At 37.9% G+C, this 22,430-nt stretch overlaps 2 protein-coding genes across 2 annotated transcripts; one reads left to right on the forward strand and one right to left on the reverse strand.

The window, feature by feature from the left end:
- Positions 1-630: 630 nt before the first annotated feature.
- On the reverse strand, positions 631-18,106 carry LOC149027993 (calcium-dependent protein kinase 26-like). The gene is made up of 9 exons (XM_089167601.1): positions 17,876-18,106; positions 13,414-16,794; positions 9,044-12,648; positions 7,273-7,416; positions 7,028-7,180; positions 6,292-6,407; positions 5,972-6,139; positions 1,995-2,219; positions 631-1,024 (listed from the first exon to the last, which is right to left on the reverse strand). Exons 3-9 carry the CDS (start codon positions 9,984-9,986, stop codon positions 908-910), a joined length of 1,866 nt encoding a protein of 621 aa, XP_089023727.1. The 5' UTR covers positions 9,987-12,648; positions 13,414-16,794; positions 17,876-18,106; the 3' UTR covers positions 631-907.
- Positions 18,107-18,288: 182 nt separating this feature from the next.
- Positions 18,289-22,275, forward strand: LOC149027994 (Pentatricopeptide repeat (PPR) superfamily protein). The gene has a single exon (XM_089167602.1). It carries the CDS (start codon positions 18,506-18,508, stop codon positions 21,656-21,658), a length of 3,153 nt encoding a protein of 1,050 aa, XP_089023728.1. The 5' UTR covers positions 18,289-18,505; the 3' UTR covers positions 21,659-22,275.
- The last annotated feature ends 155 nt before the right edge of the window (positions 22,276-22,430 follow it).

The following is a 22,430-nucleotide window of genomic DNA, read 5'->3' on the forward strand; positions in this document are numbered from 1 at the left end:
ATAAACAAAAACTACAGACTTAAAACCGGCCCTGCTTCTGAACTTCAATGATTAAGCTTTCTGTATATCACTATATTGCATATATGAGGAACTCTATCATATTAGGTTGAATGTTTATATAACTACGTAAACCTGATCATTGTCGGCAATAGTTTGATTTGTCTACCTCTTTTTTTCTTTTTTTTTTGAGAGAATTGATAGTTTCATATTACTGGTAAGAACCTTTATATATACAAATATCGAACAGGGAACTATTCACTAAGAGATTTTAGCAACTATTGAATGAGCTACCCTTCATGTAGTTGTCTACCATTTTTAATAAACATTATACATATGATACAAGTAGATAACATCTCAAACGCCTTTCTACCAGCTTACCCCAAAAAAAGAAAAACACCTTCTACCAAAAAAAAAAAAAAAGCATATCTTGAAACCCATATAAATCTTTGGTAGGTTTTGGGCTGAGCTTGATGCTATAACCACTTGAACCCACCTGGACAAGATCGCAAATCTGGATACTTCTGTAGCCCATATTATCGATAGGACAATCTCAATATAAGAAAAGAAAGTACTAGAAGACTGCAAGTAATCATTGATTTCTGAATAGGAATTTTTTTTTTTTTGGGGTGGGGGGAGTATAAGAAAATTATATTCTCTGGTTTTTGTAGTTTATACAAGCAAATGCAGATGGCTCGCCCTATTAAAAGAATGCAAAATTCATTTTGACATAAGAGTGAACAAATTTAACATGTGGGCTTCAGCTTTCTCTCCCTATTTGCGATAGTTGATCTATACAACTTAAATTTTATGTTAAATCGACAAGATATAGATTCGGAAAGGAGGGGGGAGGGTTTGGAAATAAAAAAAAAAATCCTCACCACCATCTGTGTTGTCCAAGCTTCAGAGTCTACCTAAATTGAATGCTGAAGGTACTGTCCAAGGATTTATTATCAAAGCCAGAATAGCTTACTGTATTGCCTCTTTGCATCATTGCCACAAACTCATTGTAGTCTATACGTCCATCCTGGAAGATTATGGAGGAATACTCAGAATGTTTGTGAACATAGTTAGAAAACACCGAGAATTTTATCTTTCCATCATAATAATCCAGGAAAAAAAAAGAAAGAGAGAGCTACCAAGGAGATAAACAAGAACAAATGATTTACTTAATAGAGTGATACACAGCAGCATAGGAGAATGCAAAAGAGAATTCCTCCACATTGTACTTGTATCTATAAGAGAAAATGGCCAAAGGAATCATTTTGGGAGCTCTTGGTTCCCTAGGCCAAATGAGCCTTGGCCGTATTACCTTGTTGCAGACCTTTTTTGATTATGTACCTCGTTAAAGCATATACAGTTCAGAAAATGTAGGGTTCGGGTTGTTAGTTGAAGACAAGATGCATATGTATCTAACTAGTTAAGGTTGTATTTTGCTTTCTCTCATTGAAAAAGAATTTTGGGAGTACTAGTCTAATTATAAGATGACAAGTCTCCTAGTGAGTCACGCCTTGCCTCATTTAGGGAAATCCTGATCAACCTCAAAATCAACACAAATGTCCCACTGACTACACTAAGGCCAATTAGAGTATAAAGTTTCTGTCCCACATCATAAAAAGTGATGGCAAGCGTACAGAAAGTAGTGAATTTTTTTGGACTAGCCTGGTCAAAGCATTGATCTGGCCAGAAAGTTGAACAGCAAATTTGTGCACTGTTTCTAGTCAGAACAATTCCTAATTCAAGGCAAGGGAACAATGAAAACCTCATGTTCCATATGCTAGCACAACTCTAAAATTGAATACCTGCTAACCTCATCTGTGGCAAGGAGTTTAACCAATCCTACCATTCCAAATTGGCTGGACAAATTGAATCAATTTTCAACTGAAGTGAGTAGTTCAATCCATCAACAGGTTCACAATGCCAAAGACAGGGAAAATTGCATCTTCCTGTCTTCAAAACCCAAAAAACTGTGGTAACAATGAAAAAGAAGTACTTACATTGTCCTGATCTGCTTCTTGGATCATTTCTTCCAGGTGATCATCCTCTATGCCAAACTCCTCACAAGCTTGTTGAAGCTCATCTTGGGTGATATAACCACTACCATCTTTGTCGAAGTATGAGAAAGCAGTAAATAGACTATCTTCCCTCTCAATTTTGTTTATATGTAATGTTGCAGCTATGAACTCCCCATAGTCAATGGTCCCACTATTGTCCACATCTGCCTGCAAATCAGAGCAAGCAAAGAATCAAGAAGAATCAAAAGCATACTATTCTTGTGCACTTTCAGAAATAAACATTCTCGAAGGATTTTAACATTCCCTTTCCTAGGTTGCTTATCGTGAAGATCTTTGAGAAATCGGAGAAAGGATCTTCCGAAAATTAAAAATGTTCAACCTCAAATCTCAGAATAAGACACGACTGGGAATTCCTCAAAATTTGTTTATTTAATTATATGCCGCAGACCATGTTGATCTTTTGGCATGCATGCAACGCTTATGCTCTGTCTAATTAGAAGTGAAGTAAAATTCAACTAAAGCGTGTAAAGTTTTTTGGTCATTCACAGCAGAAACTGTGAAACTGACACGAAAACCTATGATGGTAACAGAATTTTACTTCATTTTCTTAACCATAATAACTAAATTTTTAAAGCTCCAACCTTCTGTCGTTCTGGGGAACCACATGTTTCTGCATCACTTTATATCACTCTTCTTCTAAAATCAACACCCAATTGGAACTTTCTGCTGTAGCTTCTTTTGGCTTCAGAAAATTTGTTTTACTTCCACTTGACTTCTAATCAAATGGAATAGGTTAATGATGCTTCATAAGTCAAGTAGAAGACGAAACTGATAAGTTTAGCATGTGACCTCCCACACGGTACAGGTATTACTTAAAATACCATTCAAGATAAAAGTAGACAATTAGGGGCAGACCTCAGCGCAATGATAAAGTTGCACCATCTCAACTTAGTAGTCGGGGAAACAGCCTCTGTGAAGTGGGGTTAAGGCAATGTACACTATGACTTTTCCCAGAAACCACAATGATGGTCCCTTGTGTGCCAGGTACATAATCATATACTACAAATACAGTATGTTTCTGGTATAACTCAATTTCAGGTCTTTTTATACTTGTCTGAGACATGAAACAAAATATACATCTTTCTTTCCTCTTCAGGCATAATATTATATAAGATTCTTGGTCAATCCACTAAGAAAGCCACTTCCCCTGGTTTAGGAAACCAGATAGCAATTTGTTGTCCAGCCCAAGCCTGGCCCAACTTTAAAAGGATGAGACCAATGGACACTAGTTGATTTTATAGGGCTTGACCATGCTAGGGAGTCATCTTCAGCCTGTCCTGGCAGTTTTCAGCTTTTCCGCATATTTGCTATATGAACTATGCCATACAGTCATGAATACCTTATGTTAAATAACATATTACAACAATTTTTTGATACACTACAATATATTATAATAAGAAGAAGACAAAAAAGAAAAAGAAGAAGATAGCCTAATCCCAACTAGTCCACATGGGTCACCACTCTCAATCACTTATGCTCAACATCATACATTGTATGAGACCAAAGCTATGCATGTCTTCTGCAGCCAAACACAGGCAAGCACCAATTCAACCAAGATGTTGGATCAAAACCAACTCCAGCCAATTTATGTCAGGGATGATTAGGTTCAGTTAGGGTAGGTTTTGTGGTGTAGTTTCAAAGGGAATATGGTTTAATGGTATTTACGGTTAGTGATGGAGATGCTGACGATGTTTGGGCTTAAATGATTTCAAACAAGGTGGTTTAGGTTAGGTTTACTTGGAAAAGGGGGTTTCATGATATGGATTGAAAATGGACTAAATTTTACAGATGCGTTTGGGTAGCCTGGAGGTGTCAGAATCAAGTGAATCTTGGATTGACTGGACATTGTATGGTGGGAAGATGCTCTTGGATGGTCGGTGTTCAAGTTATGAGATTTCTTGATTTTCAGTTCAACAATTAGGGTTCCAACCAAGAATTAATGCGATCTAGGGTTCAGTAGATCAGAATCAAATGGGTTTTGGATCAAGTGGTGTGGATAGTGTATGAAAATGTTAGGTAAATATGATGGATAGTTAGGGAGCTATGAGGTTTCTTGGTTTTGAAGGGAAGAAGGGATCGAACCATGAAATCGGGATTCAAATAGAAAGTAAAGGTCATAGGATCGGGACATAGGGTGTACCCTGCAAGCTTACCCCCTTTTTTTCTTGGTGAAGTTGTTTGTTTGTCGTGTCAGGGATATGGGGGTAGTGTGTTTGTAGTTTATCGTGGAGGAGCTTGAATGGAAATTTGAAGACTAAATCCTCAGCCACAGCAGGACCAAGGCTGAATTTCACCAAGAACCCAAAAGAGTCCACTTTGGATGAATTCACCAAAGATGTAACCACCAATCTGAACATTCATTAGTTATATGATTATATCTCAAAGAGAGGAGCAGGAAAAGCTGATAATTCAATTCAATATGCAGTCTGTATTCATCCCGTCAAGTAGGAGGCTTTAAATAGCACAGAAATTGAAGACCTAACAGATTCAGGACTCAAAACAGATGGAACTTTGACTTCTAATGAGGACAGGACTTAAAACTCCTAAAATTACTCAGTAGCCTAAATCATGGGCTGCTTTACAAGACTTAGAAGACATAAAATAAAATACTGATAAGACATAAAAGGACCATATGCCTTGACTTAAGTTTGGGAAGAATTACATGTTTGCCACTGCCCACCTGATATTACAAGACTGCTGGACTCAAACAATATGCTGCTGAGCAGCAAGATGGACTTCACTTGGGCTTGGGCTTCCACTTGGTGTTGGTCCTGCATTAAGGTCTTTCTTAACCACTTCTCCAGTGTTTAATTTAGGTCTGCCCCTGGCTCTTTTAGCACCTTCGATTTAAATCAAATCACTGCTTCATAAGAAGCATCACAAGGCCCTCATGGAGCATGGCCACACCACCTCAAATGACTCCTACATTGTTTATCATGACTTGGGGCTACTCCCAATTCAGCTGCAATACGATCATTTCTTACTTTATTCTTCCGAATATTGGTATAATCCATCTCAACAACCTCATCACTGCTACGCTTAGTTTATCTATTGGCTAGTTCAGCCAGAAGCCACCTAATTAACTCCAACTTGATTGTGTTTTGCAGCTTCGGTTTGTACAGAACCCTAACCTTTTCATTCTGTCGTACTTTCCAATTGGACTTCTGAGGGTTTTTAGGGGCTGAATTTTTCTTAAATTAGCTCTGCGTTAGGAATGACCGCATAATTTGCAAGAGTAAAGTTATAGATCATGTGGGTAGGTTAGCCCCTGGAGTGGAAGGGTTTTATGTGGGCCATCCCCCAGCCAAGTATGGCCAACCTGGTGTCAAAGGATTCTGCCCAAGCAGAGTCGGGGCGGGGGGACCCTATGCAGCCCCCCACTGAATTCAAATTAAAAAGCACAATTACTGTTTAATCAAGAAAGGCAATTGCGCCATTTCATAGAGGACCAATTTAACTGAATGTGCAAGGTAGGATAGTTTCAGTGTTTTGGTCTATCTCAATTTGGACCATCTAACTGCTAGAGAAAATATATTCTTTCTGGGCTGACATCATGGTCCTAGAAATTAGAATCAAATTGCTGATTCTCGTCAAGATGGATCAGAGTTGACAGGAAACAATTCCCCTTGCAGCCAATTTGAGTTCACAGATTCATTCTGGATTTCTAGGGGAGGCAGATACCACTGTCTATTCCACTTGTTTAACTTTGTTGGATTTCTAGGGTGCAGACTGAATTGGAATCAGGATTGCAGATACCACTGCCAATTCTACTTGTTTAACCTTGCTGCTATTTATGACAAAGATATGGCCAGACAACAAATGGGAGAGGGAAAAATATTTGACAGCCAATCCAAAGTAATATGGTAAAAGCTTTCATTTGTTGAGTTGAACCAACTTACTGCTTGCATTAGATCATATATCTCAGACTCATTCATATTTGCTCCAATCCTTCTCAATCCAACCTTGAGTTCTTCGAATGTGATCTGGCCACTATTATCAGAATCTATCATCCTGAACATTTCTTTTAGGCCAGCGATCTCTTCTTCTGAGAGACTTTCTGCAATGACCTGTAAAAATTAGAGTATGTTATCCATTTACTGTAGTGACCCACTATCATTTGGAGACAATGTTCATCATTAGACATATGCTTTCGTATGATATGACATCACTCCGATCAGATGGATAATATATCTCAAAAACTCAATTCTAAACAACTAACTCTCAGTGCCATTTTCTTCAGCTTGTTCATGGCTGAAAAGCGCTTTAATTGAGTGAGAACTGCAGAATCAAGAGGCTTATCTGGGGCTTCACCATCAACAAGGATCCAAGGGTGAGCTGAAAGGAAAAAAATATTACTCATAAATAACAAAAAGATTTGACAATGTTTTCCATCTAAAAAAAGGAAATTAATGCCTATGACAAGGCAAGTCAATTGGGTTTTAAATATTAAGTTACAGAGTCAATTTCACCAAAGCTTTCCCATGATTTGTAAGAAACACAGTTTCCTATGTTGAATTGTGACAATAACAAAAACTCAATTGTTCAGGATCTATAACAATGGAGTGCCGGCTTTGGATCAGATTGGACTGGCCACGCTTGTTGATCATTAACAAGGTTGTAGCATTACCCTCAAAGGAAAAAAGGTTTTAGGTTTGGGGGTAGCATCAAGAGAAATCTTAAATTAATTACAGATCTCAATATGCCTATCATTTCCATTTTCCAATAACGAAACAAGAATTTTTTGCTTTTGTTAATCCACTGATGGTTTCTTGCTTTTCTTGGAATATCCCAAATGAGCATCATATATCTATGAACCTATCCAACCTCATTTGTACACTAAATGATGCAGACATCCTCATTATGTGTACAGCATGAGGCAGAAAGTATTTACAATGCCACTTGCAGCTCTAGTAGCCTCATCTGTAGGTAAACAAATCAGAGCAGAAGAGACTCACAAATGACTTGATGAACAGTTAGCCGCTTTTTGGGGTCTCTAACAAGTATTTTCCTAATCAAATCTTTTGCGCTTCCTGAGATTCTAGGCCAGGGGTCTGATGAAAAGTCAAGAGGACCATACTGGATCTGATCAAATATCCCTTGCTCGGTTTCTACAAGATCACAACACAAATAGAAAGAAGACAGGTAAGTTTTCATGCATTCTAATGTAGAGAGATTGAACTCAATATACAGAAAATCTCACCATCCCAAAATGGAGGGACCCCAGTTAGCAGAATGTAAATGATTACCCCAACGCTCCAAACATCAGCTTCTTGGCCATAGCACTTCTGCAGAACTTCTGGCGCAACATAGTAAGGGCTGCCAACAACATCGTAAAAAGTTTCCCCTGAAAGTAAAGACAAGTCATTCCCAAATAAATTTGGACAAATAGAATATCTGCAATATTAGAAAGTTGAATTGTACATGCTCTATGGTAATAAACAGGGAGAGGGGAAAGCAGTTAAAGCAGTTACACGAAACATCTTTAGCTAAAGAACTAGAACATGCCATTAAAAACATAAGCACGTTGTATCATAAATGTCCACAACACAATGTATACTAATATGGACATCTCACATATTAACATTTTATCCAACTTGCTTGTCGTATTCACATAAATACATGTTTATACATAAGTGCATTGTCTACAAATATTCTTTGCTTTTCCTGTAGCACAAAATTTACAGAGAATTGCCCATCCTAATACCAATATTTAATGGGTATTTGATCATATATTTAACAAATTGAAAATTTCACAATTTTGAATATCAGGTGGACATTATTTACAGGACATGTATACATTTGTAAGCTGTACAATATTCTGAGACACATGAAACACGATCAAATCATTTTATCAATGTGAGTATAAAGGATTTCATTGTGTAAGAATCAAGTTGTAGCAACAAGAATGAAATTTATGCATAGAAAATATCAGTAGACAGACCATTAAAAAAATCAACTATGAAAGGAGCTTCAGCCTTGACTAGGTAAATGAGATGGCAAGTGGTTTTTTAAATTATAGATCTCCGTTTCTTTGCCATGAAGATAAAGTAATGGTTTGATATCACTGAGTAGTTCATCATCTTGCAGACCATGCAGAAGTTTATTGGTTTCTATAAAGATGACGAGGTTTTCTTTTTGCCTTTATTCCTTTTACTTTGAGGAATAACTTGGGTTCAGCAAAAAAATACATAGCCCAATCCACTGAAAAATTACTGACCCATGCTCTCTTTAGGCCTAGAAATATTTTCTTATTAAGTGTCCCCATCAATTTCCGAAAGAAAATTGGTTTAGGTCTCAATTGAGAACTCCACTGCAAATTTATAAGTGAGGTAGAAGGGGAAGATAACCCTCTGGTACCCTCTGATAGCTAAGGCGGAACTTTATCCAACTCACTGGACAGTATGTGGGTGACCATCTCATCAGACAGCACTCAACAAGTAAATATACCCATGAAAGCAAAAAGGAAGAAACATCGTGGTTACTTGCTATGATATTCTGATTCTTTTACAATAAGGACAGGTGGTCAAATGAATAAATGAGGTGGATTTCTAATCGATCATGTGAGTTATTCTTACACATATTGAAAGAAAAATCTTGTGTTCTTTTTATCATAGTAAAATGAGTCCACAGTTATGGTTCAAGATAAAGTCGATTAGATACTTTCAACATGTCTTGAACATCAATCATCAGAGTGGAACCCTGTACATGGGTACAAATTAAAGATGGAAGTACAATTTTAATAGACACAAAATAATTTTTAAAATGAGAAATCATGACTTCAGGTAAACCATGATTTTCTATTAGAAATCATTCAAGAAAAAATGCTAAATGTTAGGTTGTCATGACACCTTTTGGAGCTACTTCTGTACAAAACATGTTACAACACGAATCGAAGAGAATAACTGTGATAGGAAGTACAAGAGCTTTGAAATATGATAATTCTGACAGGAAAGAAAGCATCAAGAATTTACCTGGCTTAAAAAATACTGACAATCCAAAGTCAATCGCCTTAAGAGGAGAATCCTCTTCCTCACCTGAGAAGAGAAAATTCTCAGGTTTAAGGTCTCGATGCATGACACCCATAGAATGGCAGGCTTGCACAACACCAACTATAACCCTGGCAAGTTCAGCTGCTTTTCTCTCTGTATAATGACCCCTCTGCACAATACGATCAAACAGCTCACCCCCTGCACACAATTCCATGATAACATGAACAGCAACAGCATCTTCATAAGCCCCTTTGATCGAGATAACATTTGGATGTCCTGACAAGTGGTGCATTATCTGAATTTCCCTTCTCACATCCTCCACGTCCCCTTCTGTAACCAGTTTTCTTTTTGAGATTGATTTGCAGGCATAGTCTTTTCCAGTTGCTTTCTCCACACACAAATAAGTTGTTCCAAACTGCCCTTGTCCAAGCTTACGCCCCAAGCTGTAGAAATCTTTTAAATTTCCAGTTTTTCTCTGTAATACTGAGCCTACTTGGAGTCCCGCACTCTCTGTTCTTCTATGATGGGGCTTTATGGGTTTGACAGGCTGTGCTGGAGAAGGAGGTGGCTTAATTTCCTCTTTGGGGATCTTCATCAGTTCATGGGGTTGGTCTGGGACAGGGGGAGGAGCTGCTGGCTTAGTTTCCTCACTGGGGATCTTCACCATTTCAGGGGGTTGGTTTGGGACAGGGGGAGGAGATGCCGGCCTGGTTTCTTCCTTGGTGATCTTCACCAGCTCAGGGGGTTGGTTTGGAACAGAGGGAAAAGCTTCAGCCTCTTTAGTGTCTGATGGCGTCTCAGAGATGACTTCTTCACCTTTAGGAGAAACATCATCTGGAGGCACTGGAGAACGCCACATAAAGGCTGAAACAGATTGGAAAATCGCATTTTTTGTAATACTTGGTCCTACACAAGTGTTCCCCATCTGAGACCAATCTCAAGCTCAATGCCTTCAGAAATCTTCTTTTACTTTTAACATTGAGATAGTATTTTACCAGAAGCATTAACAGCAAAGAAGTCTGAACTCTCTAAGACAACAAGATGGAGGCATATAAGGTCATAGAGCTTATTCCCACTACGAAACACGGTCGGAGATTGGCAGACTGATCAAGTGAACTCCAATGAATGCCAAATCAGTAGTTAAGACATCCAAAAAGAGGATTTATCTTCACTTTAGATTTTTCAATCTGGAAACTCTGTCCAGTTATGTCTACACAAAGGAAGTCAACGGAAAGGCAAGAAATTTGGAAAGAGGAGTGAAAAAGGATCTTCAATTGGGAGCTGTTGAGCAATTGAACTGTAGACAATGCAAAACAGGCCAACCCAGAATTCTAAAATAACCAAAGAAAACATAGAGACAGAAACTGAAAAACTTCTCCGAGGTCTTAGAAAGGAAAAAAACAGGAGATATAATTACCCAATAGATGGAAATAAAAACCTAAAATAAAGAAAAATTCCACAGATGATAATTTAATAAGCTATAGGAACTGAACAGCAAGAAATCCAATTGAACAATTCCAAGACATAAAATTGGAAGAATGCTATGATGATGGAAGAAGCCCGAGAAAGAAAAGACCCAGAAAGTAGATGGGTGTTAACTGGAAGAGTCTGTCCTTGTAAGCAAGGCGATGTTTGCCTTCGTTTTACCAAGTCGTCTGAGTGTTTAGGAAGTTATACCTGGTTTGATTTTCATCCTTCTTTCCCTCTCTTTTTGTATTTCTCTCTCTCTCCCCATATATACAAACGTATATATATATGTCTGGGTCTTTCGTCTTCTTCTCATTTAATATTCACTCTAGACTAAAGTCTAAAATGAACAGTCGAGATTGGAATCATGGTGGAAATAGAAAGTAGAATGTAGTCGATGTAATCTATCTTACATCAGCTTGTCAAAGCTGAAGATGAACGCCACGCTCAGCTTTGGACCTTGTTCATTCAAAGAGAATAGCGACTTGGGGTGGCGATAAAGTGGAGCTCTTGCTTTGCTTGTTTATTTCTTCTTTCGAGGGAATTGGGGCGTGAAGACAACGACTTTACCTGCGTGTTTGTGCAGGTATGATAGATTGATGAACGTGAACGATTGATCACCGCAATGTAAACCGTCGTGTGCCGGCCAAAGCACGTCTTTAATTTTGGTTGTGGTCCTCTCCAGAATAGTTGACTCTTCCAGTAATTTTAAGGCACAGAAACTGTTTGGCAGTTTGATACTTTGATCGCGAGAGGATCAGTGAGTCAAAACTGGGTAATAAACCAATAACAAAGTATGACTAGATCAACAGAAACAGGGCCTGCTCCGCGCGTTATCAGGGCATATTCTTTCTTTTTTAAGAAAAGTTTATCAGGAATGTTGAGGCAAAGTTTATCAGGAAGCACAAGCGTAAATTTTAAGATCAGGGCATGATTACAAAGACAAATGTGAATTTTTAAGATCAGGGCATGATTAGATGCTCAAACTGGAGTCGATGAATAAGATCAACAGGGACAAACTCAAGAAACACAATCTCCCAAGTCCCAGTGACGAAGCATTTGATAACTCGCACCAGCGATAAGTTTTAACTCGTCATGAATCATGAGATCACCAAAGTTTTGGACAGAACCAGACCAAATCCAAGTCGGTCGGAATTGAGTTTGCTAGGGGTGAAAGCTCTGAAGTTTTATCTGCTTAAAAAACAAACAATATAGTAAATGGAATTAGGGAAATTCTTCACTAATTCTTGTCGTACAGTGGGTTGAGCTAGCTTCAGAGACCATTGGAGTTAGCTTGTGTGGTTTCGAAAGGTAGTGTGCTGCTAATGATGGGTTTACCTTTCTCATCTTCTGTAACCAAGTATGTTCTCCCAAAATCCGACTCTAAAATTCTCAAATCTCAACCCTAACATTCATCCATAAAATGGTGATAGATGTATGTCATCAAGTAACCGGAAATTCATATTCAATCTTTGTTCATGCCGATAGGTAACTATCTGAATCCGAATGAATCCATACTAAAACCTACAGGATCTGGTCACGGTAATGCCAACCATGACTTAGTTGGGAGATCTTCGACCACGTTTCTCAGAAGGTCTGCTCAAACCTCGAATGGTGATGGAAAATGGAAGAATAGGTGTGACACAGTTCCTAAATAAGGTAGAAACCCCTTGACATTAAAATTCAAACGTGAGGATGCTTTCCTTAGCAGTTACATTTGGAAATGACTTGAATCTTTGCAGATACATCCCATCCTAATGATTTACAAAGAGAATATGGGAGACCAAACATACAAGCAGATTAAACATTAGCTTTTCAGAGAACATACAGAGAGGCAATGCTGCAAACCCTTTTTTGTCTTGCTGGTTTTACAATCATGTACCATTCATTCTTCCAGAGAAATGCTCTCTTCACACCACTGTTAAGCTATACCACACGGTTGCAGGCTTGCAGCCATACTCCTCTTCCACAGACCAGCGCTGTGATAGCCTTCAACCTGTCTATTTTGGATATCATAGCGTTAGTAATAACTGTGACTCACTGTTAGCAAGGCTTATGCTGGAACGAGAGGAGTCACTCATGAAGACAAGGAATGGTCATGTCTAACAAAATGGAGAGACCTGCAAGATTTGACAACCTATGAATCATGGTTAAGTTATGTGGCCTAAAACATAAAGCAACAGATAGCTTAGGATTGACAAAAAGATCCGATTTCAAAAACCCAATTGCTCTGAATAAAAGTAGCCGATTTAAATTTGAAGAACTGATTTGAGAAAAAACATAAATTTAGCAATCAGAAAATCGTTATGAATGTCATTGTGTTACAAAAATGTAAGGTATGAAATAGAAAGTAGAGATAATAAGCATATGGCTAGTAAGCCAGAGACAGGAGATGACAAACCATACCATGAAGGAGGAATGAATTCATCTGGCTTTGGAATATGATTGGATTATTTTGGGAAGTCATCTCATTGGTAAAAGCGAATAACCAACTAACCAAAGCCACTATGTTTCTACTGGTTGAAGAAATAATTTAGAAGATCTAACAGTAGGTTGAAATTAGAACCAGAACAAGCTGCTTCTAGAATAATAAAGTTGAATAAATGACCTTCATAAAACCATAGAGTAACAGAGCATAGCATCTCTAACAATGTGAATGAAAGCAAGAAGAAAAGGAACATCTGAGCGAATGAAGCAAGCAACTGATAATTTGGAGGATACTCAATTAAATTTAGGGCCCACATTGGAATGCGAAAAACTTGTAAAGACAACAAAGATTTCTTTAGTAAATTGAAAGAATGGCAATAGTAAGCAAGAAAAAGCAAAACAGCCAAATAACTACAGAAATAGAATATGCGTTTAACCACAGTGAAGGAGTTGCTTACCATCAACCAGCAAAGCTGCACTAAGGAATTTCTATTCAACATTTGAGTTCCTATTGAATACAACAGATCCTCAAGGCCACCAGGTATAATTCATTCATCCTAATCCTATAGGAAAACAAAGTGAGAAAACTCATCATAACCCACTAGAGTTAGACGTTTTAATGTTGAAATGGAAAATAATAAAACCAGGTCCTAAGACAAGCCTGACGATTTTAACTATGTCCCTATCTAAAGTCCAAACTATTAGCTTGTCCAGTTTCAATAATTAAACGACTTGAAAATGATCCCCAAATCAATTAAAATTACACTACACTCCCATTCTAAAATGTATGAAGATAATCCCAAAACATGCTAAAAAGTTGAATTTTTCAAGGATCAACAGTAGAGATTGCTTGATAGATATAATGCTGCATCAAAATACCTCATGTAAAGTCTTATCTTTGAGCCAAGAAACTTGCAATATCAAGAGGACAACAGAAGAGAAAAAAGGACCCCGCGGGGGCGGGGGGGGGGGGGGAGAGAACAACAATGACAACCAAGACTACTGGAAAGTTAACACAAATAGAGATCTAATCTAATCAAATCAGTGAAATCTAATTGAACTCGGACAGATAATGGATATGATCCAATCTCATTTCAATAAAACTAAGTAAAATGTTTCTGACAATTTCCAATGTTATTTCAATCAAACTCAGGAAAATGTTTCTGAGAAATCCCAATCTCATTTCGATGAAACTAAGGTAAGTGTTTCTGACAGATTCCATCACATTTCAATAAAACTAAGGAAAATGTTTCTGAAAAACAGAGTTGTGTAGTTTCAGGCACAGATGATGTTTCCTGCTAGGTGGCAGTTTCTGTGGGTCACTTAAACCATCGGAGAGGTGTGAATTTCTTGATATGCATCATGTCAAAATCAATGGGCTACCTCAGCTCCTTAATTTTTTCAGCAACTTTGTTCCTCAAACAAAATTGATTTTTTTCAAGCACTTTTTGAAGGAATAGTTTAACATGTTGTAATGTTGTATCAGACTACGAATCAACACATAATTAGATAACGATGATGATGATGATATGACATACAAAATCCACATTGGTACCAAAATTTGCCTGTACAATCTAGAGGTTCTATCTACTATGGTTAATTGCCACATGATGACATTTGTTGACATACAAAACTTTGTGTGTAAATGACCATATCATCATCTTATGTGTTGATTTTTAGTTCAACCAGACAACATAAAATTACTTGGACATTGTTTGAGAAAGTCAAATCTATTTAACACCACTAACTAATGAAAAAGGGCCTACACAAGATAATCAATACGGTTGAGACAAGTCACTAAATTTGACAATGTGGCTTATTCAGAAGGGATTCCTTCTATAAAAAGATCCAAGCAGCCAACTCATCAATGCACATGGTAGAGATCAGACAACCTTTTTCTCTCTAACACTGTGTCAATAGAACTCTGACCCCAGCACATTATGAAGAGTGTTCTTAGATTTTGATCTCTAAAGCTTCATTCCAAAAAAAGATTGCACTCATAAAGCGTCCTGGTATTGCAGGATGGCATGAATAGAATTAGGTTTAGGTTATAAGCGGTTCAATGGCTCATACGTAATATTCTTCGTTACTATCAATTATAAAGTGTATTTTTTGAATCATTTTTAAGGTATTTAATTACATCAGATGGGAAACTCTTCATGCTAGTATTATGGTAATAAATCCTCATAATATGGCACACAAAGTGTTGTAGCCACAAAACACAAACCCCTCTAGGTAAACTAAGCCAACACCTAGTTTGGTGGCAATAGTGACCTACATGACAAACAGATCCATATGGCCTATAATCCTATTACATGAGATAAGATATATTTTGGCCACGGATATTTATAAAAACCAAGTAATTCTTAGTTATCAAAGTCAGGCCATGATAGTCTATATTGATGTTCTAAAATGTGTTTAGTCTTTTAATTTCTTTATATTCCCATTTGTTTAGGGCTTCTCAATGATGTATGTACAACCTCCCACGTCTCCTCTTTTGAGTGGTAGGACTATTTTAAAGGAGTTGTTGGGAGTAGTGTTGTACTAAATGTCTTCTTCTTCTCTTTTTCTTTTTTTTTTAAAGTGTGGCAGAACCTTTTGAGACATCAAATCATCTCAGAACCTAGTTCTTATTTTTTATTTTTTTTAAAACAGTTAAGTAGTCCAAGATGACTACTCCTCTATTTAGTTGAGTCTAAGTAAAACTCTAATATTGTTTTCCCTCACTTAGTTGAGTCTAAGTAAAACTCTAATTAAGGAATTGAGGTTGAGGGAAAATATTATAAATAGAGGGATGGAATACGAAATAGATGACTGAAAAAAATACTCTCCTTTGCTCTGTGAATTCTCTTTGGAGAGAAGCTAATCTTAAACCTCCATCATTGTGGTTCATCAATTTGGAAGCATGGAAATAACCTACAAAATACGCAAGGCAAATCAAGGGAACGGGAACGAGAATGCAAAGAGGCACCTACTGTGTCTAGATCCATTGCAATCAAGATCAGTAAGGCTGTGTTTGTTTGTTGGAATAAAGGTGGGGTGGGAAAAATTTTGAAAAGGCAAACTTTTCTATTAAATCCTAAGAGTGTGGTTTATTTGGTTAATGGGGGTGGGAAAATTGGAGACAAGCTTCCTTAATTTAAGGAAGCTTGTCCTGTGAGGTGGTATGTTAACTTTTCCACCAATGCCTTTTCAAAACCCCACAAAATATGTGAAATTTTGTGAAAAAAGTGTGAAAAACCAAAAAGTGGGACCCACATTTAACATTTTTTCACAAAATCCTTTCCCTTCCCTTCCTTCTCCCTTACCCCATTACACATGGGGACCACATGTTTTTTTTTCCACCCCTTTTTTCCCACCATTTACAAACAAACGCAGCCTAAGGTAAATGATCTTGAACCCATCTTTGATGATTTTTTATTAACATTATTAATCCAAATACAGATGGTTTAGATCTCCATGTGTTTCCAAGTTGTTCTATCATGTTAAATGTGTTCACCTTGAGATGAAGGTGGCCGAGGTATCGTGCTTGAAAATTGTCATGAAGTAAGAAACAAGCTGCAAAACATTTCAGACCAATGATCTCCTTTTCCAACTGTTTTTGGTTGATTGACTTTGGTGAATGTCCTCTATCTTCTATCCCATCTATATCAAAATTCATTATGGCTGGCTTCAAATATAGATAGATATCAAAGTTGGAACCTACTGGGTAGGACAACTCAACCTTGGGTTGCAAAGGATTCATACACAAGGAATTGGCTTGATCAGGCTGAGCAGCTAACCATTCTCCATCCGTCTAACTTTGTTCTAGATCAGCAAGAACGAGGATGAGGTACAGCCTATCAGATTCCAATTTTCAAAAAAAAAGAAAAAAAGCAAATCATGCCGCCATTCAAGCTTTAAAGCTAGCCTAGTTGTCAATGACTCAATGTTCAAGAATTGGGGGTTTAGTATAAAATTCCCCCATCCATATCAACAGCACATAGAAGGATCTGAGAGAAAACTTAAATTTTGTATTCACCATAAATTTCTCTCTCAAGTATTAATTGCATATAAAAATTGATATTTAATTAAAAAAATTAATAAAAAGGATGAGGGTAAATGCATGACTATTATCCCCTACAAAGCATAAAACATGGAAAGGGATATGAGTTACAGCACATACGCTGGGAAACATTTCTGGTCCCAGTTCATAGCATTTTTATGCTAATAGAATAAAAAGACAGAATCTTGCGTTTGGGTATACCAGTTTACTTTTATGAACCAATGAAACAGACGGCCTCATTTTTGTGCTAAAATCAAAACATACAAAACCTTGTTTACTTAATTTTCTAAGCTTTTCTAATATTTTTGGTGGAAATTCGACTCTGAATAAAATGCCTGTTTCCAGACATTTCTATCAGAGCCTTAAACTAAGAAGACAGAAGAGTCAACACATCTACAACTCTCTTCGTTCTCTGTCTGTGTCTTTTGCCAACAGTTTTGGAACAGGTTTACCAAGCACCATTTTCCAGCTAAAAATGGTTTTCATCTAGCACAAGGGGAAACAAAAGTGTCTTAGGTGAAAACATGTATTATAGAACAGAAGAGTTAACAAATGCGCCAGTTATAAATGTTCCACGCTTCGGCATTTTCTCCATCAGTCCCACGGCAAACAGGATAGCTAGCAAGTGCCGCAGATCAATAAAACAAGATAATCAGAAGACCTCTCTCTATGCATCAGATAAATCCAACATAGCTCCTTAATTTGAAAATAAAAGTGCCAAAGAATATCAGATATAAATAAATCTTAGCCTGAATATAGAATCATCCAAAAGATTGAACAAATAATTGAACAAACAACGACCTACCCGACCATCCGGGAGATGAAGGTATAAAATATTAAAATGAATAACATAAACCAAAATAAGAAAAATGTACCTTCCGATGCAATCCTCAAGAATCTGCTCGCTCTTCTCACACTCCCTGACAAACTTCCCGTTGCACAAACTCTTCCGTTCTGAACTGAGATTTTACGATCTCCTTGATGAACTCCTAACCCAAATCCTTAGGTTTCGGTAATGCCGATGACCGCAAGTTTTAGAGATGAACTCGTTGGGGGTGTCAGCTATCGAAACGCCTCTCCATTTTCTTTTCGCTTGTTCGACCGCCTTCCCAACTCATCCGGCTAACAGCTCGCAAGCTCTTTTTCCTACATTTGACAAGTGTTCGTTTGACACGTGGTCATGCCTTTAATCTCTGCCGTTCATTGCCCACTCAGGTTCCAGTTAGGGACTAATATAGAAGTAGAGTAGGAACAAAATTATTTATTTGTTGCTTGTTCACCAAAGGGAAAAAAAAAAAAAAAAATTCTTTTTGTTGCTAGGGTTCTTGTTTCGCTTTGCTAATTTTTCATGGGTTTAACCGAATTTAAGTGTTGAACTTACATTGGGCTTTTGCCAACTGAGACTGAGAAGAGCTACCCCTTGGGTGATGGATGAAAAAGCTTTGAAAAGATTCAAAACGTTGTATTTCCACCGCATATTTCTCTCTACTGTTATTGGAGTCTAAATGAGGTACCTGTCCAAACTCCCCTCCTTGGATTCAGTTCTAATACAAAAGGCTTATGAATTCCGTCACTTTAAGCTCCAGAATTTTCATCTTTCAATCCATGGTAAGTCATCACGTTTTCGCCCATCTGGAAAAACCCAAGAAACCCACACCAGAAAACCAGTTATTAGTCCCCTCTTCGAAGAAATCAAGGAGATCATAGGCAGTGAGAACCTTACCTTGGAAAAGATCCCATCTGGGTGTTCAGTGACCGAAGACACCTGCTTGAGTAAACCGAAGGTAAGGGACGAATGTCCAACTGGCACCGAACATGTCTGTGGGAAGGCCGCTCAGAGCGTGCAGGTCGAAAATGCAGGCGTGGCTGTGAATGATGTAAGCCCGATTGTGCACAAGATTACTGAGATTATAAGAGCTGAAAATGAAACTACACCAATGGAGGAACGCCTAGAGAATTCAGGTTGTCTGTTTGATCCAGAGATTGTTGAGAAAGTGTTGAAAAGGTGCTTTAAAGTGCGCCATTTAGCTCTGAGGTTCTTCGATTGGGTCAAGCATAGAGCTGGGTTTAGACACACCACCGGGACTTACAACACCGTGATATACATTGCTGGTGAAGTCAAGGAGTTTGATCTGGTCGAGAAATTGGTGGAGGAAATGGAGAAGGCTTCATGCCCAAAGGATGTTAAGACATGGACTATACTCATCTCTCATTACGGGAACGCAAAAATGATTGGCAAGGCCTTGCTGGTGTTTGAGAAGATGAAGAAATCGGTTTCTGAACCAGATCAAAGGGCATACAAATTTATCATATCTTCTCTATGTGCTGTAGGGAAAGCAGATATTGCAATGGAGCTTTACATGGAGATGGTTCATAAGGACATGGGGGTGGATTTGAAATTGTATCAACAGTTAATGAACTGCCTGTCAGGGTCTGGAGATGCTTCTGCTATTCGATCACTTGGGGATGACATGATTAAAATTTATCAGTATCCTGAACACACAGTTTATTCTAGCATGCTGAAGAGCTTTTGCATTTCAGGGAGAATCAGGGAAGCCTTAGAACTGATTCATGAACTTAAGAGTAAGAAGATGACAGTTGATACTGGAAGTCTTCAAATTTTGGTGAGAGGGCTGTGCAGAGCTGATAGAATTGCAGATGCTCTAGAAATTGCTGATATTGTAAAGAAAAATAATGTTGTTCATGGGAAGGTTTATGAGATCATTATCAATGGTTGCTTGAGAAAAAATGATGTTTCTAAGGCTTTGGAATTGTTTTCTTCTATCAAAGAATCAGGGCACCGACCTGCAGTTACCACTTATACAGAGCTGATCCAACGCCTTTTTCGGTCAAATGATTATCGACGAGCCTGTGAATTATATGATGATATGTTAGAAAGTGGAGTTGAGCCAGATGCAGTTGCAATCATGGCGGTGGTTGCAGGTCATGTTCGCCATAGCCATATTTCACAAGCATGGGAAGTGTTCAGGAGCATGAAAGAAAAAGGTTTCAAGGTTACCCAGAAATCCTACTCAGTATTCATTAAGGAGCTCTGTAGAGTTTCAAGAGCGGATGAAGCTTTCAGGCTCGTAAATGATATGTGGGACTCTAAAGTAAACATTGGAGATGGAATATTCCATTTGGTTAGGACTTGTTTGGAGAAAGGAGGAGAGTTAGAGAAAGCTAAAATTTTAGAACAGATGCAGAGAGCCTCTAGACTCCGAGAAGGTGAATTTTCTGATCTAACTCTCAATATCCCATCACACTCTGGAGGGAGCAACAATAATCATGATTTATCTGATTTAATAGACCTAGGCCAGAATGTAAACTCAGACCAAGTGCAGTCAGGAAAGACAGAGGTTCACCTGGTACAGATGCCACCAGTGGTTTATAACAGCCACAGTCTTCATAAAATATGTAGGATTTTGTCATCTTCAATGGATTGGTGTTTAATGCAAGATGCTTTGGAGAAGTGTGCAGTTCAATTCACTCCCGAACTTGTTGTGGAGATACTTCGTAATTGTCAAAGATATGGTTATGCAGCATTACAGTTTTTCAGGTGGGTGGGGCTGCAACCTGACTATAGCCATACTGCAGAAACCTACAACATGAGCATCAAGATCTCGGGATCTGCAAAAGATTTTAAACATATGAGAAATCTATATCTTGAAATGAGAAGAAGGAATTGTCTAATAACATCAGAAACTTGGACTATTATGATAATGCAATATGGTCGTGCAGGTCTGACAGAAATAGCTCTGCAAAAATTCAAAGAGATGAAGGCTGATGGTTTCCGACCAAGTGGAAATACATACAAGTATTTGATCATCTGTCTTTGTGGGAGGAAAGGCCGGAAGGTAGATGAGGCCATCAAAATATACAATGAGATGATATGTGCTAGATTCATGCCGGATAAAGAGTTGTTTGAGATTTTTCTTGATTGTTTGTGTGAAACTGGTAAAATATCAGATGCTAAAAGACTGACTGAGTCTCTGTATAAAGATGGATTAACAATTCCCATTTATTATTCATTGCTTGTAAGGGCACTTTGCCGAGCAAGGAGATTAGAAGATGCCTTGACATTGGTAGATGCAAGGTGGAAGGGACAACCTACACTGTATCAGCATATTTTTGGAAGCATTATCCATGGATTACTAAGAGAGGAAAGGTTGGATGATGCTTTTGCTAAAGTGGAGGAAGTGAAAAAGTTAGGTATCCATCCAACAGTCCATGTGTATACATCATTCATAGTCCATTTTTTCAAGGAAAAACAGATGGCAAGAGCTTTGGAAACTTTCAAGAAAATGATAGATAATGGTTGTGAACCAACCGTTATTACCTATTCTGCATTGATTCGAGGGTATATGGATATGGGAATGGTTAGTGATGCTTGGAGTGTCTTCCGTCGTATGACACTGAAAGGACCATTTCCTGATTTTAGGACTTACTCAATGTTCATAACTTGTCTCTGTAACACCAGTAGAGCTCAAGAAGCACTGCAGCTTATCCATGAGATGTTGGACGATGGGATTTTCCCAAGTACTGTTAATTTCCGAGTTGTTTTTCATGGGTTAAATCGAGAGGGTAAACAAAATTTAGCCCAGAGTGTATTAAAAACAAAGTGGGTTATAAAGAGCAAAAGAAAGTTTCTAACATAAGTCAGCATTCAGATACCTAGAGGTACACTTACTCTTTCCATTGTATCAATTGCTGCATTTCAAGTTATTTAATTCTGAACTATTCCCTCTGTACATTTTCAAAATTATGGTTGTTGGGTTGATTCCCATTTTGCTTTTATGTTCTTGATATTATATCCAACATTTTCTAGGTTATGGTTGTAACAAACAAGAAAAGATTTGCTTGATTGTTCTCGAGTTATTTGGGTGTGACTTGACCTCCAAAACCTCAAACAATGTGGATACACTATACTAAAACCATTGGTCACTGATTGAGAATTAGAGTTCATTTACTACCACCATGTTCACACAAGGAGTGTCAACACAATTATGAAGGTGCAAATTTTTGATAGGATGAATCTGGATAATAGTTGCAGCTATCCAAGTAATACAAGCTCCCGTCAAACTGATGAAGTTGGGGCCTGCCTCGTATCAAACTCTTTCTTGGACTCTTTTGAAACTGGGGCTTGCATTTGTTGTAATTAATGAGTACTGCGTCATCAATACAGATATTGAATTTCAAATACTTCATTGCGAAAGTTTTGAGTGTTAATCTACTGTTACGTAGTCTAAAACTCATCCAGAAGCTCTTTGTTGAACTCCCCCCAACACACCCCCCCCCCCAAAAAAAAAAAAAAACCCCACCCCAATCAGCGAGCAAGCAGATTGTTGGTTGCAATTGAATTCTCTTTAGAACAAAGCTCATTTCTGCCAAAACAGTTACAGAAGCTGTGTTCCTTCAAGATGCAATTTG

This window comes from Hakea prostrata, chromosome 1 (assembly GCF_041222555.1).
Source record: "Hakea prostrata isolate BN-2017 chromosome 1, UWA_Hpros_2, whole genome shotgun sequence".
Lineage (NCBI taxonomy): Eukaryota > Viridiplantae > Streptophyta > Magnoliopsida > Proteales > Proteaceae > Hakea > Hakea prostrata.